The sequence below is a fragment of the Phyllobates terribilis genome, unplaced genomic scaffold (genome assembly GCF_046119375.1).
Source record: "Phyllobates terribilis strain yellow unplaced genomic scaffold, ASM4611937v1 Scaffold_14__1_contigs__length_39327217, whole genome shotgun sequence".
Lineage (NCBI taxonomy): Eukaryota > Metazoa > Chordata > Amphibia > Anura > Dendrobatidae > Phyllobates > Phyllobates terribilis.
The window spans coordinates 30397958-30415798 of record NW_027362774.1 but is presented as its reverse complement, the minus strand read 5'-3'; the positions used below and the strand labels follow the sequence as shown (position 1 = coordinate 30415798).

The 17841-nt window shown below is 59.1% G+C and overlaps 1 protein-coding gene across 1 annotated transcript in view; it reads left to right on the top strand.

Moving 5' to 3' along the window:
• The window catches only part of SF3B3 (splicing factor 3b subunit 3), a 19805-nt gene extending 1964 nt beyond the window's left edge, over positions 1–17841 (top strand). The window contains 26 exon segments of the mRNA XM_073659832.1: positions 1601–1714; positions 1938–2053; positions 2055–2265; positions 2524–2696; positions 2873–3014; positions 3169–3281; positions 3453–3590; positions 3675–3778; positions 8682–8847; positions 8949–9044; positions 9221–9293; positions 11915–12066; positions 12152–12307; positions 12384–12539; positions 12621–12764; positions 12853–12975; positions 13758–13912; positions 14391–14565; positions 14662–14867; positions 14945–15101; positions 15182–15307; positions 16122–16334; positions 16468–16566; positions 16646–16789; positions 17165–17269; positions 17489–17841. Of these exon segments, the coding sequence (XP_073515933.1) occupies positions 1645–1714; positions 1938–2053; positions 2055–2265; positions 2524–2696; positions 2873–3014; positions 3169–3281; positions 3453–3590; positions 3675–3778; positions 8682–8847; positions 8949–9044; positions 9221–9293; positions 11915–12066; positions 12152–12307; positions 12384–12539; positions 12621–12764; positions 12853–12975; positions 13758–13912; positions 14391–14565; positions 14662–14867; positions 14945–15101; positions 15182–15307; positions 16122–16334; positions 16468–16566; positions 16646–16789; positions 17165–17269; positions 17489–17629 (3654 nt within the window). The 5' untranslated portion in view covers positions 1601–1644 and the 3' untranslated portion in view covers positions 17630–17841.

Genomic DNA, 17841 nt, shown 5'->3' with positions numbered 1-17841 from the left:
CCCCCCCTCCCTAGGCCGCGCTCCTCTCTCCCTCCCCCCCCCCCTCCCTGGGCCGCGCTCCTCTCTCCCCCCCCCCCCCCCCCTCCCTAGGCCGCGCTCCTCTCTCTCCCCCCCCCCTCCCTGGGCCGCGCTCCTCTCTCCCCCCCCCCCCCCTGGGCCGCGCTCCTCTTCCCCTCCCCCTCCCCCTCCCCCTCCCTCCTCCTCCCTGGGCCGCGCTCTTCTCCTCCCCTCCTCCTCCCCTGGGGCCGCGCGCTCTTCTCCTCCCCTCCTCCTCCCCCGGGGCCGCGCGCTCTTCTCCTCCCCTCCTCCTCCCCCGGGGCCGCGCGCTCTTCTCCTCCCCTCCTCCTCCCCGGGGCCGCGCGCTCTTCTCCTCCCCTCCTCCTCCCCCGGGGCCGCGCGCTCTTCTCCTCCCCTCCTCCTCCCCCGGGGCCGCGCGCTCTTCTCCTCCCCTCCTCCTCCCCCGGGGCCGCGCGCTCTTCTCCTCCCCTCCTCCTCCCCCGGGGCCGCGCGCTCTTCTCCTCCCCTCCTCCTCCCCGCGCTCTTCTCCTCCCCTCCTCCTCCCCGCGCTCTTCTCCTCCCCTCCTCCTCCCCGCGCTCTTCTCCTCCCCTCCTCCTCCCCGCGCTCTTCTCCTCCCCTCCTCCTCCCCGCGCTCTTCTCCTCCCCTCCTCCTCCCCGCGCTCTTCTCCTCCCCTCCTCCTCCCCGCGCTCTTCTCCTCCCCTCCTCCTCCCCGCGCTCTTCTCCTCCCCTCCTCCTCCCCGCGCTCTTCTCCTCCCCTCCTCCTCCCCGCGCTCTTCTCCTCCCCTCCTCCTCCCCGCGCTCTTCTCCTCCCCGCGCTCTTCTCCTCCCCTCCTCCTCCCCGCGCTCTTCTCCTCCCCTCCTCCTCCCCGCGCTCTTCTCCTCCCCTCCTCCTCCCCGCGCTCTTCTCCTCCCCTCCTCCTCCCCGCGCTCTTCTCCTCCCCTCCTCCTCCCCGCGCTCTTCTCCTCCCCTCCTCCTCCCCGCGCTCTTCTCCTCCCCTCCTCCTCCCCGCGCTCTTCTCCTCCCCTCCTCCTCCCCGCGCTCTTCTCCTCCCCTCCTCCTCCCCGCGCTCTTCTCCTCCCCTCCTCCTCCCCGCGCTCTTCTCCTCCCCTCCTCCTCCCCCCGCTCTTCTCCTCCCCTCTTCCTCCCCCCGCTCTTCTCCTCCCCTCTTCCTCCCCCCGCTCTTCTCCTCCCCTCTTCCTCCCCCCCGCTCTTCTCCTCCCCTCTTCCTCCCCCCGCTCTTCTCCTCCCCTCTTCCTCCCCCCGCTCTTCTCCTCCCCTCTTCCTCCCCCCGCTCTTCTCCTCCCCTCTTCCTCCCCCCGCTCTTCTCCTCCCCTCTTCCTCCCCCGCTCTTCTCCTCCCCTCTTCCTCCCCCCGGGCCGCGCGCTCTTCTCCTCCCCTCTTCCTCCCCCGGGGCCGCTCGCTCCCACGCATTCCCACCTGTACCATGATGAGTCTTCATGTCTCTTCTCTGACACGGTCGCTGGAGACGACTGACCTCTGAGTGGTGGGCGGTGCTTGTGTGGCGGTGCGGTCACGTGACCTGCTGCCGCCGGTTGTAACGCTTCTTCCCGTCTTCCAGGGCTCCTCTTCTCCTGGTGCCGCTGATCTGGAGCCGCTGCCGCCATGTTCCTCTATAACCTGACCCTGCAGAGAGCCACCGGCATCAGCTTTGCCATCCACGGGAACTTCTCAGGTAACGTCCCCGGCGCCGTGTATCCCGGTGATCAATGCCGCTCCCGTCCCCTGAGACGTCTCTGATCCTGAGGCTGATGGGGCCGGTGGTTTTGCTGGCCTCACGCCCTTCTGGGGATTCCTCACTCAGTGGCGCCCCCTTCGGTCCGTGTCTGACCACTTGGGGGCGTCCCGGTGACTCCTGTCGGATGGTTTCTTATCTTGTTCTGTTCTCTTGTGTCCAGGAACTAAACTCCAGGAGATTGTTGTTTCCCGGGGGAAGATCCTGGAGCTGCTGCGGCCTGATGCCAACACGGGCAAGGTGCACACGCTTCTGACGGTGGAGGTGTTCGGCGTCATCCCGCTCGCTCATGGCTTTCCGCCTCACCGGCGGCACTAAGGATTACATAGTGGTGGGCAGCGACTCCGGCCGCATCATCATCCTGGAGTACCACCCATCCAAGAACATGTTCGAGAAGATCCACCAGGAGACGTTCGGGAAGAGCGGCTGCCGCAGGATTGTGCCCGGGCAGTTCTTGGCGGTGGACCCCAAGGGCAGAGCTGTGATGATAAGTGAGTGGTTCTCTGAGGGTCTCCTCCCTGGACTGGAGCGTGGGGGACCCCTTACTTCAGGCCAGGCTCTCATTGTTGTACAGCAAGGCGGCCATGATGGGGGCGTCTCTGCCTGCCGGGGGGGGTGTGGGGTCTCTTCTTCCATCTGACCCTTTGTGCCTTCATGTGACTGTCCTCTTATGGTGTGTGCAGCAGGGCAGGGTGTGCGGGCCCCCGAGGTGTATTTGTTGCCCGCGCCTCAGCTCTCTGTGTTTTCAGGTGCCATAGAGAAGCAGAAGCTGGTCTACATCCTGAACAGAGACGCCGCTGCCCGGCTCACCATCTCCTCCCCGCTGGAGGCTCACAAAGCCAACACCCTGGTGTATCACGTGGTGGGGGTGGACGTCGGCTTTGAGAACCCCATGTTTGCCTGCCTGGAGATGGACTATGAGGTGAAGTGGATGCTGGGGGTTGTGCTCCTGCTCTGTGCTCTGGATGATGAGTCCTCATGTCTCTTCTCTGACTCTGCTGGAGAGAGTTGTGTTGCTGAACCTGAGCTGCCGGCGGGCGTTTCATCGTGGGCCGGGATTTGGTTCTTTGCTTTTGACAAGATTTGGTTTCTTTATAGGAGGCCGATAATGACCCCACGGGGGAAGCGGCCGCCAACACCCAGCAGACCCTGACCTTCTACGAGCTGGATCTTGGCCTGAACCACGTGGTGCGCAAGTACAGCGAGCCGCTGGAGGAGCATGGCAACTTCCTCATCACAGGTGAGACCACCCTGGCATCATGGTGTCCAGTCGCTGCGTGTCTGGTGGTCCTTGCCTGCCTGGGGGTGTATCAGAGCTGACTGTGCTTTGGGCCGGAGCTGTCCGGGTGGCCTCGGCACCTCTGCGGCACCTTCTCACCGTCTCTTCCTTGCAGTCCCCGGCGGCTCGGACGGCCCCAGCGGCGTGCTGATCTGCTCCGAAAACTACATCACCTACAAGAACTTCGGTGATCAGCCGGACATCCGCTGTCCCATCCCGAGGAGGAGGGTGAGTGTCGTCCGTGCCGCCGGCTTTCCTGGCAGCCATTAATGATGAATTCTCATGTCTCTTCTCTGACTGTATTGTGGAGAGGAAGTGAAGATCCTGACGTCTGCCGCCCGCGGAGCTCATCGCGGGTTTCTTACTATAAACCCTCCTGACGCTTTCTTCTCTGCACAGAACGACCTGGACGACCCCGAGCGAGGGATGATCTTCGTCTGCTCCGCCACACACAAAACCAAATCCATGTTCTTCTTCCTGGCGCAGACGGAGCAGGGAGACATCTTTAAGATCACGCTGGAGACAGACGAGGACATGGTGAGGACGGTGCCGGGAGTGTGAGGCCTCCCGAGGAGAAGGGTGTAGATGCCGTCCTCTCACCCTCCGCTCCTTCTCCCTCAGGTTACAGAAATCCGCCTGAAATACTTTGACACCGTTCCGGTGGCCTCAGCGATGTCCGTCCTGAAGACCGGCTTCCTCTTTGTGGCTTCAGAGTTTGGGAACCAGTAAGTGTCGGCTGGAGTCACCCGGCCGGCGGCTGGAGTCACCCGGCCGGCGGCTGGAGTCACCCGGCCGGCGGCTGTAGCTTTTGGGCGCAGTGGAGGTCGATGGAGAATTATGTTCAGAGAACTAGTGAATGGGCTATAGATAAAAGGACTTTGATTAGGGATCGTGATTGGCCGCCATAAACAGATGTGGTTTTAGGTAATGCCTAAAACTGTGTAAGTTTTGGTTGGTCCTAATTTCTTGGGGTAGAGCATTCCGGAGAATTGGTGCTGCTGATTTTCTTGATTTTAAAATGCTCTCATTAAATTATGAGGACCTAAGAAAACAAGATGAAAGCCGACATGAGACAACGCGACGTGTCCGGGAGAATCGCCCCCATCAGAACCTTCACAATCCCCCAAACGCTGCGTTTATTTCACAACCTGCCGGTCACATTCCCCATGAAAATACTCAGATACAATCCATCATATTAAAGTATATATGGCCGGAAAAACAGAGCAGACCCCTTATACATCCATATGGAGAAAGAGGACTAGGGCGCCCCTCAGTGGTGACATATTATACAGCAGCCACATTCAAACCATTGAGGTTTATGTGGATTAATAATGACGATACACTGGATACAAATGGAAAAACATTTCATAGGAATCCACAATCTGCCATCTTTCTCTTATTCATAGATTGCAGCCGGGCCTAATAGTAATAATTGTGGGGGCTGCTTTGGGCGTGCGGGTGCTGATTAACAATCTGAACCCTATAAATAGCTGTGAAGCCCCCAGAGACTGGAGCAGTGTAATGCGGACCTCCAGCTCCTGTGAATCGCAGTGATTGGTGCGGAGTAGAGGAGGGCATCTCCTGCTTCTCTACCATCGGGAATACGACTTTCCATATAAAGATCAGTATAAATATCCACCAATAAGACGCTCTGTACAGGAGAGATCTGACTCCCGACCCCCCGAGCTCTACACCATGCGGCTCAGCCCCCCACAGCAGAGCCAGCCCAGGCTGTAGGGACCACCACATGCGGAGGAGACGTTCCCCTCTCTGGACGTACAATGCTCGATCGCCCGGGTCAGTGATGGGGACACCGTGCAGAAAGCTGCTATAGAGGGGTATTTCACGCCATATAGACCCTCGCAGATCTACCGCCGATCCCTGGGACGCAATCTCCCGTCTGATATCTCAGGTCAGCAGCATCCTGCTGACAATCACCGAGGAGCCCGCGCTGCTGACAATCACCTGCACTTGGCTCCGCACGAGCTTCAGACAGGGACTGTGCAGATCCTCACCGCTACTAAAAGCCCAAGCGACTGGAGAAATCCTAAATGTCCGTCATTAGCGGAGATTATAGCATTGGTGGATGAGAATAATTGCTTCATCTGCTGATAACGCACCATGATTCAGACTGAACACTGCGGATACGGCTGTCGTGTGTGTGCGCGCGCGGGCTGTCGTGTGTGTGCGCGCGCGGGCTGTCGTGTGTGTGCGCGCGCGGGCTGTCGTGTGTGTGCGCGCGCGGGCTGTCGTGTGTGTGCGCGCGCGGGCTGTCGTGTGTGTGCGCGCGCGGGCTGTCGTGTGTGTGTGCGCGCGCGGGCTGTCGTGTGTGTGTGCGCGCGCGGGCTGTCGTGTGTGTGTGCGCGCGGGCTGTCGTGCGTGCTGGGTGTCGTGCGCGGGTGTCATCTGTCATCAGCTTCTCCCCCTTTTATCCACAGTAATTTATGATGAGACGTTATTACTGTTTAGTCGTTAAACTACTGCGGAAAAATAAGAGACTCTGATGTGATGACGACTTACACTGATCGTCAATGTGATGTAAAATAATACAATATAGATTAATAAAAAATGTTATAGTTAAAAAAAAAAATAAAAAGCGAATAGGTGCAGCTCGGGAGAAGTGATGGAGTGGGAGGTGCGGATGTTAGTCGAAAGTCGCTTGTGGAGTGTAGGGAACGGGTAGGCTGATAAACAGAAATGAGGGAGGAGATGTAGGGGGCGCCGCACTGTAATGAGGGAGGAGATGTAGGGGGCGCCGCACTGTAATGAGGGAGGAGATGTAGGGGGGGGCGCCGCACTGTAATGAGGGAGGAGATGTAGGGGGCGCCGCACTGTAATGAGGGAGGAGATGTAGGGGGCGCCGCACTGTAATGAGGGAGGAGATGTAGGGGGGCGCCGCAGTGTAATGAGGGAGGAGATGTAGGGGGGCGCCGCACTGTAATGAGGGAGGAGATGTAGGGGGCGCCGCACTGTAATGAGGGAGGAGATGTAGGGGGGGCGCCGCAGTGTAATGAGGGAGGAGATGTAGGGGGCGCCGCACTGTAATGAGGGAGGAGATGTAGGGGGGCGCCGCACTGTAATGAGGGAGGAGATGTAGGGGGGGCGCCGCACTGTAATGAGGGAGGAGATGTAGGGGGGCGCCGCACTGTAATGAGGGAGGAGATGTAGGGGGGCGCCGCACTGTAATGAGGGAGGAGATGTAGGGGGCGCCGCACTGTAATGAGGGAGGAGATGTAGGGGGCGCCGCACTGTAATGAGGGAGGAGATGTAGGGGGGCGGGAGATGTAGGGGGGTGCTGCACTGTGATGAGGGAGGAGATGTAGGGGGACGCCGCACTGTAATGAGGGAGGAGATGTAGGGGGGGCGCCGCACTGTGATGAGGGAGGAGATGTAGGGGGACGCCGCAGTGTAATGAGGGAGGAGATGTAGGGGGCGCCGCAGTGTAATGAGGGAGGAGATGTAGGGGGGCGCCGCAGTGTAATGAGGGAGGAGATGTAGGGGGGGCGCCGCTCTGTGGAGGGCTTTGTGGGTGAGAACAAGCAGTGTATATTGGATCCTATAATTCATGGGCAGCCAGTGCAATGACTGGCAGAGAGCGGAGGAGTCTGAGTAACAGCCAGATAGATGACCCTGGCTGCAGCATTAAGGATGGACTGGAGGGGGGAAAGTTGAGTGAGGGGGCGGCCAATTAATAGAGAGTTACAGTAGTCCAGGCGGCAGTGGATCAGGGCGACAGTGAGGGGTTTTGTTGTTTCCAAGGTGAGAAAGGGACGGATTCTAGAGATGTTCTTCAGGTGCAAGCGACAAGAGCGGGCAAGAGATTGTATATGGAGGGTGAAGGAGAGATTGGTGTCACAACGCCCAGACTGCGCACCTGCTGGCTCGGCGTTATTGTGGTGCCCACACGGAGAGGGAGATGTCAGATTTAGAGAGGTAAGTAGACGGCAGGAGCAGAAGAAGTTCAGTTTTGTAAAGGTTGAGTTTCAGATAGAGAGCGGACACGATGTTGGAAACAGTCACTGGTGTTCTGTAGTACAGCGGGGGTAAGGTCAGGGGATGAGGTCTATAGTTGTATCAGCATAAAAATGGTACTGAAAACCAAATTTGCTGATGGTCTGTCCAATTGGGGCTGTGTAGAGAGAGAAGAGGGCCAAGGACTGACCCCTGAGGGACCCCAATAGTGAGAGGAAGAGGGCCAAGGACTGACCCCTGAGGGACCCCAATAGTGAGAGGAAGAGGGCCAAGGACTGACCCCTGAGGGACCCCAATAGTGAGAGGAAGAGGGCCAAGGACTGACCCCTGAGGGGCCCCAGTAGTGAGAAGAAGAGGGCCAAGGACTGACCCCTGAGGGACCCCAATATTGAGAGGAAGGGGGGAAGAAGTGGAGTAACTGAACGATACACTGAAGGAGCAGTCAGAAAGATAGAAGGAGAACTAGGAGAGAGCAGGGTCCTTTATGCCGATTGAGTGGAGCATAGAGAGTAGGAGGTGGTGGTCAATGGTGTCGAAGGCTGCAGAGCGTAGACACTGTTACATTTTGCTGTCAGAAGGTCATTGGTCACTTTGAGTGCTGTTTCTGTAGAATGCAGGAAGCCGGACTATGATGGGTCTAGAAGAGAGTGAGTAGAGAAATAACGGGTAAGGCGGGAGTAGACCAGGCGCTCCAAGAGTTTAGAGACGAAGGGGAGATTGGTCTGTAGTTGTTTGTGCAGGAAAGGTCAAGAGGTTTTTTTTTTTTTTTTTTTTTTTACAATGAAGTAATGATCGTGTTTGAAGGAGGAGGGGAAGATACCAGAAGAGAGGGAGATTGGAGATTTTAGTTAGGTGACTAGTGAGGACTTGAGTAGATGTGAGGGGATGGGGTCAGTGGTGCATGTAGTAGGATGAGAAGAAGAGAGGAGCCTGGAGACTTACTCTGTGACTGGGTGAAATCTGGGGAGGGATGGGAGTCACGGCACTTGGTGGCTGGGAGCTGGTTTCCTGACGGATGGGGTCTATTTTCTCTGTGAAGTAGGAGGCCAAGTCCTCGGCACAGATGTCCGTGATGGGGGCCTGCGCTTTAGGACTGAGGAGGGAGTGAAAGGTGTCTAAGAGTTTTTTGGGTTGTTGGATAGTGAGGAGATCAGGGTGGTGAAGTAGGTCTGTTTGGCGAGGTGAAGGGCAGAGTTATAGGTTCTTAACATAAATTTATAGTGGATAAAGTTTTCTGGTGTCCGAGTTTTCCTCCATAGGTGTTTGGCTCTCCTAGACCGTGGCTGGAGACATCGAGTTTGCGGTGTGAGCCAGGGCTGTTTTACTCTGTGTTTAGAGGTTCTTAGGGTGAGGGGCACTACTTGGTCCAGGGGGGCTTCTGAGGGTGTCCTTGAAGTGATATACAGCCAGATCAGGAGAAATAGGAGCTTGGGGACAGTGATGAGTGTAGGGAGTCTGTAAGTGTATGAGGGTTAATGGCTTGTAGACTTCTGGATGTGTGATAGGTAGGAGTGTGCTGGGGCGGGCGAGGAGTTGAGCATGAAGGAGAGAATGTTATGATCAGAGAGGGGAAGAGGTGAGTTATCTAGGTAGGAGAGTTGTGGGAGGAGGTGCGTAGCTCCGTTGTGGGTCACTGACGGCTCGTCTCTCTTCCAGTTACCTGTACCAGATTGCTCATCTGGGGGATGACGATGAGGAGCCAGAGTTCTCCTCTGCCATGCCCCTAGAAGAGGGGGACACCTTCTTTTTCCAGCCTCGTCCTCTGAAGAACCTGGTGCTGGTGGATGAGCAGGACAGTCTGTCCCCGATCATGTGCTGCCAGGTGAGTACCCGGCCGTGTCTGGCGGGGGGAGTACCTGGCCGTGTCTGGTGGGGTTGGCGCTTCTCCCGGTGACCCGGATTCAAGCTCTGTCCTTTCTTTAGATTGCTGACTTGGCCAATGAGGACACTCCGCAGCTGTACGTGGCTAGTGGCCGGGGGCCGCGCTCATCACTTAGGGTCTTGAGACACGGACTGGAGGTATGATGTGGTCTCGTCTTCCTTTCTGCCTTGTTCTGTGTCTTGCTGATGAATTCTCATGTCTCTTCTCTGACCTCCATCGTGGAGAAGATGTTAGATTCTGATAGTCACTGTCTGGTGATGTCCGTGGAGGAGAGATCCTTCCAGGACGCTGATGGCTTGTTTCATCTCTCCAGGTCTCTGAAATGGCTGTGTCGGAGCTGCCCGGTAACCCCAATGCTGTGTGGACGGTGCGGAGGCATATTGAAGGTTGGTAGCGCGGCCCCTCTAGTGCTGGTGGGCAGAGGGCAGCATGGGCGTGGGTGGCAGCCGTACTGCGGTCATCGGTTTCCTTCCCTCTTTGGGGTCCTTCATGTGCTTGTAACCAGCCTGTCCTCCTTTAGACCACCAATCATGGCTGTATAATGAGGTTCCTAGTCTCCCAGCAGGTGAAGACAGTGGGGGTAGTAGTTATTGAGAGCCCAAGTATGTGTCATTAAAAGGTCTTTCCAAATTAACAAAAATCCTTCTAAAATACCAATGTAAATGGTGCTCACCATGTAACACCCCCCCCCCCCCCCCCCCCCCCGCCACAGTGTCCTCGGATCCCCATGAGCCTCTTGCAGCAGTGACGTCGCGTACGACCATGGCACTGTAGTATGGCAGTGACTGGCGCGGGGTTGTGTGTGGGCAGCCGGCATTGGCAGAATATTATCTGAGGAGGAGAGATGTAATCTGATGTCCTCCTGGGTACAGCGTCTGCTGTAGGTGAGGGGGCCTTGTATTACCTGGGTTGATGGGTGGTCCCTGCAGGGTCCCGGCGGTGACGCTGTCTGGTCCTGGCGTCATCTGTCACATGTCATTGGCGCTCATACTAACGTTGGCTGGTACTTGGTGATACTCTCCCAATACCGAGCCTCTGTTTTTCTTCCACAGGTGTTTGCTGGTGGAGGTGGTGCTGGTATAACCCCCCTCCACACACACAGGTGTGTATCCCTCCTCTCTGCTGACGTCTCCTCGCTATTCGCCCGCCGTGCATCCACCACATACCATAGCGCTCGAGTAGGATGGTGGGGGTGGGGCGCCTGCTTTATAGTACCTGTGTATTTGCCTCTTAAGGGACATTTACACGGCAGGATAAGCGAGAGCGAGTGTTTAATAACGCTGATCCTGACGTGTGAACAGTCTGCCGAGCAAAACGCTCAATCACCGGGTGATTCTGTCTCTTCTACAGCATAAAAGATAATCTTTCTCTGTGGTGCATAGTGCTGTGACCGGTATGTGCTGCCGAGAGCCGTGGTCGCCCGTGTATTACAGATCTGTGCTGCCGAGTGCTGTGGTCACCTGTGTATTACAGATCTGTGCTGCCGAGAGCCGTGGCTGCTCCTGTATTACAGATCTGTGCTGCCGAGAGCCGTGGTCGCCCGTGTATTACAGATCTGTGCTGCCGAGTGCTGTGGTCACCTGTGTATTACAGATCTGTGCTGCCGAGAGCCGTGGTCGCCCGTGTATTACAGATCTGTGCTGCCGAGAGCCGTGGCTGCCCGTGTATTACTGATCTGTGCTGCAGAGAGCCGTGGTCGTTCGTGTATTACAGATCTGTGCTGCCGAGAGCCGTGGCCACCCGTGTATTACAGATCTGTGATGCCGAGAGCCGTGGCTGCCCGTGTATTACAGATCTGTGCTGCCGAGAGCCGTGGCTGCCCGTGTATTACTGATCTGTGCTGCAGAGAGCCGTGGTCGTTCGTGTATTACAGATCTGTGCTGCCGAGAGCCGTGGCCACCCGTGTATTACAGATCTGTGATGCCGAGAGCCGTGGCTGCCCGTGTATTACAGATCTGTGCTGCCGAGAGCCGTGGCCGCCCGTGTATTACAGATCTGTGCTGCCGAGAGCCGTGGCCGCCCGTGTATTACAGATCTGTGCTGCCGAAAGCCGTGGCTGCTCCTGTATTGAAGATCGGTGCTGCCGAGAGCCGTGGCTGCCCGTGTATTACAGATCTGTGATACCGAGAGCCCTAGCCGCCCGTGTATTACAGATCTGTGCTGCCGAGAGCCCTGGCCGCCCGTGTATTACAGATCTGTGCTGCCGCATCGTTTGCTTCGGTCTGCACCTGTAAACGGGCAAGCGTCTATTGGTGTAAGTTTCTCGGCGGTCGTACGGTGTCGCCTGTTGGTCCGTGTAAGCTGGGCCCTTAGACTTGGGGCCCCTGATAGGAAGCCCGGGCTTCTTATACGGAGCAGACTTGTCCCAGGTGATGCCCACACGAGCCGTGGCGGACAGGACCACCTTCCTGTGGGGCATCGGTGTGTCTGGCACCAGCCGGATCTCCTGCTGAATCCGGAGGACTTCCTTATATCTCGGGGAGGGGTCCAACCTGGAGGGGACACTCGGAACCAAACTGTGTCATTCAGTGTTTGCAGGGTCTCCTCTCACCTTTCGTTAGGCCATAGGGTTAGTGACGTGTCAAACTGAGCTCTACTCGCCCTCCCTGGTTGTCTGCAGCAGTGACATCTCCTCAACATCGCTGCAGTCAGTCACTGAGTGCAGCAGCTCACCCAATGAAGAGGGCGCGAGCGGCTGAGGTCAGTGATTGTCTGCAGTGCTGCTGCGGAGATGGTGCTGGACCCAGGGAGGGTGAGTAGAACCTGGTGAGTCATTTTGCATATCACTGATCCTCTGATCTGTAAATAGACGAGAGGACATTCCCTTAAAGTGAAGCTGTCATCTGATTGGCTCCTTTGTGTAGGTTCTCTGCTTCCTGTCATTGTCCGGTGGCTCGGACACGTCCCTGGCACGGCGTGGTACTGTATATTGGGGCTCTGTGTAATGGATGAGGTCCGGGGGGGCAGCGTCTAATCTCCGGTCTCCCGGTCACCTTCCCTCTTACAGACGAGTACGACGCCTACATCATTGTGTCCTTCGTGAACGCCACCCTGGTACTGTCCATCGGGGAGACGGTAGAAGAAGTGACGGATTCTGGGTTTCTGGGAACAACCCCGACCCTGTCCTGCTCTCTGCTGGGTGAGGATGCCCTGGTCCAGGTAGGTGCTGACGACGGGGGGGGAATGATGACGACGGGGGGTGATGGGGCATCGCAAGACGTTACCCGAGTTCTGGTACTTTCAGGTCTATCCCGATGGCATCCGCCACATTCGAGCAGACAAGAGAGTGAACGAGTGGAAGACGCCGGGGAAGAAGATGATTGTGAAGTGTGCGGTGAACCAGCGGCAGGTGGTGATCGCCCTGACGGGGGGCGAGCTCGTCTACTTTGAGATGGACCCCGTAAGTCCCGGCTCCCTTCAGAGTAATTTGCGTTCTCCTGGGTTCCCGCCTCATGGTCCTTCACGTCTCCCCTCAGTCAGGACAGCTGAACGAGTACACGGAGAGGAAGGAGATGTCTGCGGACGTGGTGTGCATGAGCCTGGCCAACGTGCCTCCGGGGGAGCAGCGCTCCCGCTTCTTGGCGGTGGGGCTGGTGGATAATACGGTCCGGATCATCTCTCTGGATCCGTCGGTAAGGAGGACGGATGGGTCTGTGATTGGTGGCAGCCATTGCACAGTGCCAGGGTGTAACGCTCGCCCTCCTCTCTGACAGGACTGTCTGCAGCCGCTCAGTATGCAGGCGCTGCCCGCACAGCCCGAGGCCCTGTGTATTGTGGAGATGGGGGGTGCGGAGCGGCAGGACGAGCTCGGGGAGCGCGGCTCCATAGGATTCCTCTATCTCAACATCGGGCTGCAGGTGAGGTTTCGGCAGGTCCTTGCCCCTGTGGCTCCGGTGAGGTGTTAGGCCTCGTCCCTGCGTCTTACGTGAGCCTCAATCTCTACAGAACGGCGTGCTGCTCAGGACCGTGCTGGATCCAGTCACCGGCGACCTGTCCGATACCAGAACTCGTTACCTCGGCTCCCGTCCTGTCAAGTTGTTTCGTGTGCGGATGCAAGGACAAGAAGCAGTAAGGAGGCGATGCTGAGTGTGGGGGGATGCGGATTGTGGGGTGGCGGGGCGGGTGCTGCTGAGAGCTGGGGTGGGGGTGGCGGGGGGGGATACTTCTGAGTTTGTGGGTGGCGGGGGGGATGCTGCTGAGTGCTCGGGTGGCGATTGCGGGGATGCTGATTGTTGGGGTGGCGGGGGGGATGCTGAGTGAGGGTTGCGGGGGGATGCTGATTGCGGAGCGGCAGCTGATTGCGGGAGGTGGCGGAGCGGCAGCTGATTGCGGGGGATGCTGCTAAGTGCTCTGGTGGTGATTGCGGGGATGCTGCTGATTGCGGGGGGATGCTGATTGCGGGAGGTGGCGGAGCGGCAGCTGATTGCGGGGGTGGCGGGGGATGCTGCTAAGTGCTCTGGTGGTGATTGCGGGGATGCTGCTGATTGCGGGGGTGGCGGGGGGATGCTGCTGAGTGTGAGGGTGGCGATTGCGGGGATGCTGCTGAGTGTGAGGGTGGCGATTGCGGGGATGCTGCTGAGTGTGAGGGTGGCGATTGCGGGGATGCTGCTGAGTGTGAGGGTGGCGATTGCGGGGATGCTGCTGAGTGTGAGGGTGGCGATTGCGGGGATGCTGCTGAGTGTGAGGGTGGCGATTGCGGGGATGCTGCTGAGTGTGAGGGTGGCGATTGCGGGCATGCTGCTGAGTGTGGGGGTGGCGGGGGGGATGCTGATTGAGGGGGGGTGGCGGGTTTGCCTAGTGCGGGGGATGCATCTCTCTTCATGGCGTGATATAAACGCTCCTGTGTTCAGGTCCTCGCCATGTCCAGCCGCTCCTGGCTCAGCTATTCTTACCAGTCTCGTTTCCACCTCACCCCCCTCTCGTATGAGACTCTGGAGTACGCGTCTGGCTTCGCCTCCGAGCAGTGTCCAGAGGGCATCGTGGCCATATCCACCAACACCCTGAGGTGAGTGCCGACGCCATCGGGTGCTCAGTCGTGGGTCACAGCCGGAGGATTGTGGGGTCTCCACCTGTGACCCCTCGTACTGCGGTAATGGTTGAACTCGTCTCTAAGCCCAACATTGCCTTTATTGTTTCCAAGCATTAAAATGGGGGTCCACAGCTAGGATTTTAGGTCCGTATCAGATAGGTGGGGTCTGACATTCGCAGGATCGGCCATTTTCAGGTCCTGTGACAGTTGGATACTCGATGTCCATTCACCGAGCAATATGTCGCCCCCGGATATCGCAGGGCAGAGGGCGGCCCCTTCATGGTGTGCGGTGCTGCCCTTCCTGCCCGTATTCAGTGTTTATTTCTGTGAAATGATGGTGTCTGTTCCTGCCGCCTGTAGTTCGGGCCACACATACTGGCGTGTGACGGTGGCCCGCGTGACTGTGGCCCGCGTGACTGTGGCCCTTCCAACACTCCTGTTTGTCCCCCGCCAGGATCTTGGCGCTGGAGAAGTTGGGTGCGGTCTTTAACCAGGTGGCGTTCCCTCTTCAGTACACGCCACGAAAGTTTGTGATCCATCCTGAGAGTAGCAACCTGATAATCATAGAGACGGACCACAACGCGTACACGGAGGCCATCAAGGCCCAGCGCAAGCAGCAGATGGCCGAGGTAAGCCGCCAGCAGCCATGGCCCAGCCGCAGGGTGAGACCACCCTTCTCGGGCCGGGAGTGTGCGGTGACCCCAGATCACCAATGATTCTTGTAGGAAATGGTAGAAGCTGCAGGAGAGGACGAGCGAGAGCTGGCTGCGGAGATGGCGGCTGCTTTCCTCAATGAGAACCTGCCAGAGTCCATCTTTGGAGCCCCGAAAGCTGGAAATGGTCAGTGGGCGTCTGTGATCCGGGTGATGAACCCCATCCAGGGGAACACGCTGGACCTGGTGCAGCTGGAGCAGAACGAAGCCGCGTTCAGGTGAGGGGGGTCCTCCGCTCCTGGAAGGGGGTCCCTGATACGTCTGTATGAGGCTAATGTACGCTTATCCCTGGCAGCGTGGCAGTGTGTCGCTTCAACAACACTGGAGATGATTGGTACGTCCTGGTCGGCGTGGCCAAGGACCTTATCCTGAACCCCCGCTCCGTGGCCGGAGGACTGGTGTATACGTACAAGCTGGTGAACAATGGCGAGAAGCTGGAGTTTATGCACAAGGTTTGTATGGGGGCATCGGGGGTGGGCACCAGCCATTCCCTCCAGAGCAATAAGTATCAAACTGTGCCTTTTCCCTGAAGACCCCCGTAGAGGAAGTTCCAGCCGCCATCGCTCCTTTCCAAGGTCGAGTCTTGATAGGAGTTGGGAAACTGCTGAGAGTTTATGATTTGGGGAAGAAGAAGCTCCTGAGGAAATGTGAAAACAAGGTGCGTCCGCGACCCGCCGTGCGTCCGCGACCCGCCGTGCGTCCGCCGCGCGTCCGCCTGACCCGCCGCGCGTCCGCCTGACCCGCCGCGCGTCCGCCTGACCCGCCGCGCGTCCGCCTGACCCGCCGCGCGTCCGCCTGACCCGCCGCGCGTCCGCCTGACCCGCCGCGCGTCCGCCTGACCCGCCGCGCGTCCGCCTGACCCGCCGCGCGTCCGCCTGACCCGCCGCGCGTCCGCCTGACCCGCCGCGCGTCCGCCTGACCCGCCGCGCGTCCGCCTGACCCGCCGCGCGTCCGCCTGACCCGCCGCGCGTCCGCCTGACCCGCCGCGCGTCCGCCTGACCCGCCGCGCGTCCGCCTGACCCGCCGCGCGTCCGCCTGACCCGCCGCGCGTCCGCCTGACCCGCCGCGCGTCCGCCTGACCCGCCACACCCTCCGCCTGACCCGCCGCGCGTCCGCCACACCCTCCGCCTGACCCGCCGCGCGTCCGCCACACCCTCCGCCTGACCCGCCGCGCGTCCGCCACACCCTCCGCCTGACCCGCCGCGCGTCCGCCACACCCTCCGCCTGACCCGCCGCGCGTCCGCCACACCCTCCGCCTGACCCGCCGCGCGTCCGCCACACCCTCCGCCTGACCCGCCGCGCGTCCGCCACACCCTCCGCCTGACCCGCCGCGCGTCCGCCACACCCTCCGCCTGACCCGCCGCGCGTCCGCCACACCCTCCGCCTGACCCGCCGCGCGTCCGCCACACCCTCCGCCTGACCCGCCGCGCGTCCGCCACCCTCCGTTAGTAAATCCCCTTCTCCATTCACAGCACATCGCAAACTTCATTGTGGGCATCCAGACCATCGGGCAGCGCGTCATCGTGTCGGACGTGCAGGAGAGCTTCATCTGGGTGCGCTACAAGCGCAATGAGAACCAGCTGATCATCTTTGCTGACGACACGTATCCTCGCTGGGTCACAAACGCTTCGCTGCTGGACTACGACACGGTCGCTGGCGCCGACAAGTTTGGAAACATCTGTGTGGTGAGTAGTGGACTGCCATCCTTGCTGACGGCCTCCTGCTGATGTACAGTGTCGGGGGCCGTGGGGCCGGCTGCAGGGTCCGCGCCTGTAGTATGTGCCGGGCGCCCCTCATCGCTCTCTCCATCCACTGCAGGTTCGGCTTCCTCCCAATATAAATGATGATGTTGATGAAGATCCGACTGGTAACAAGGCATTGTGGGACAGGGGGCTGCTGAACGGGGCCTCTCAGAAGGTGATGTACATGCGGAGGATGCTGCTGCAGCGCCTCTTGTATCTGTCAATTCTGTCCTTACTGATCCTTCATCCCACAGGCAGAGGTGATTATGAACTATCACGTAGGCGAGACGGTGCTGTCACTGCAGAAGACGACACTCATCCCCGGGGGCTCGGAGTCTCTGGTCTACACCACCTTATCCGGGGGCATCGGCATCCTGGTCCCATTTACTTCCCATGAGGTGAATGTGTTTGTATCACTCGGGATCTCAGGAGGGTGCGGGCCACTGGCCGCCCGGTGTTGGCTCGTAGCCGCGGGCCACTGGCCGCCCGGTGTTGGCTCGTAGCCGCGGGCCACTGGCCGCCCGGTGTTGGCTCGTAGCCGCGGGCCACTGGCCGCCCGGTGTTGGCTCGTAGCCGCGGGCCACTGGCCGCCCGGTGTTGGCTCGTAGCCGCGGGCCACTGGCCGCCCGGTGTTGGCTCGTAGTTGCGGGCCACTGGCCGCCTGGTGTTGGCTCGTGAATGAGGTGCTCATAATGATGTTGGCCGTGGGGGGCTCGCCGCCCTGTTTAGTTTGCGGACCTTGTCCAGGACACTGAATCTTTCACTCTCCACAGGATCATGATTTCTTCCAGCACGTAGAGATGCACCTGCGCTCCGAGCATCCCCCCATCTGTGGGCGAGACCACCTCAGCTTCCGCTCCTATTACTTCCCGGTAAAGGTAGGTGGTGGTCTTCTCTTCTGTTGCTGCATCTGGGGTCGCACTCCCCGGCTGGTAGATAAAACGCCCAGGAGCACAGTCTGTGCCGCTGCTTGTCTGGGGCGCGATGGCAGGATCGGACCACCCAAGGCTCATCTGTAACCATGGAGACGCATCGCTCTGCAGGACGGCTCTTGCTGGAGGCTGAATCTTGTGACATGTCGCCTCTTTTTCCCTCAGAATGTGATTGATGGAGACTTGTGTGAACAGTTCAACTCCATGGAGCCCATGAAGCAGAAGAGCGTGGCCGAGGAGCTGGACCGGACGCCCCCCGAGGTCTCCAAGAAGCTGGAAGACATCCGTACTCGCTATGCCTTCTAATGAGGCCCACCTGGGTCTTCCTGGCTTGTGGCGGGGGTCCTGTACCCCCCGCGGCTCCATCTTGCACCAGTGACTTTCACCCTGGTTCTGGCTCGTGATTTCTTGACTTTGTAAATAGTTTTTGTAAAATGAATTATTTTTTTTTTTTAACGTTCTTTTGTCAGGTTGTTCTCCGGCCGCCCGGACACGGGCACAATAAATGCGTTTTTCTA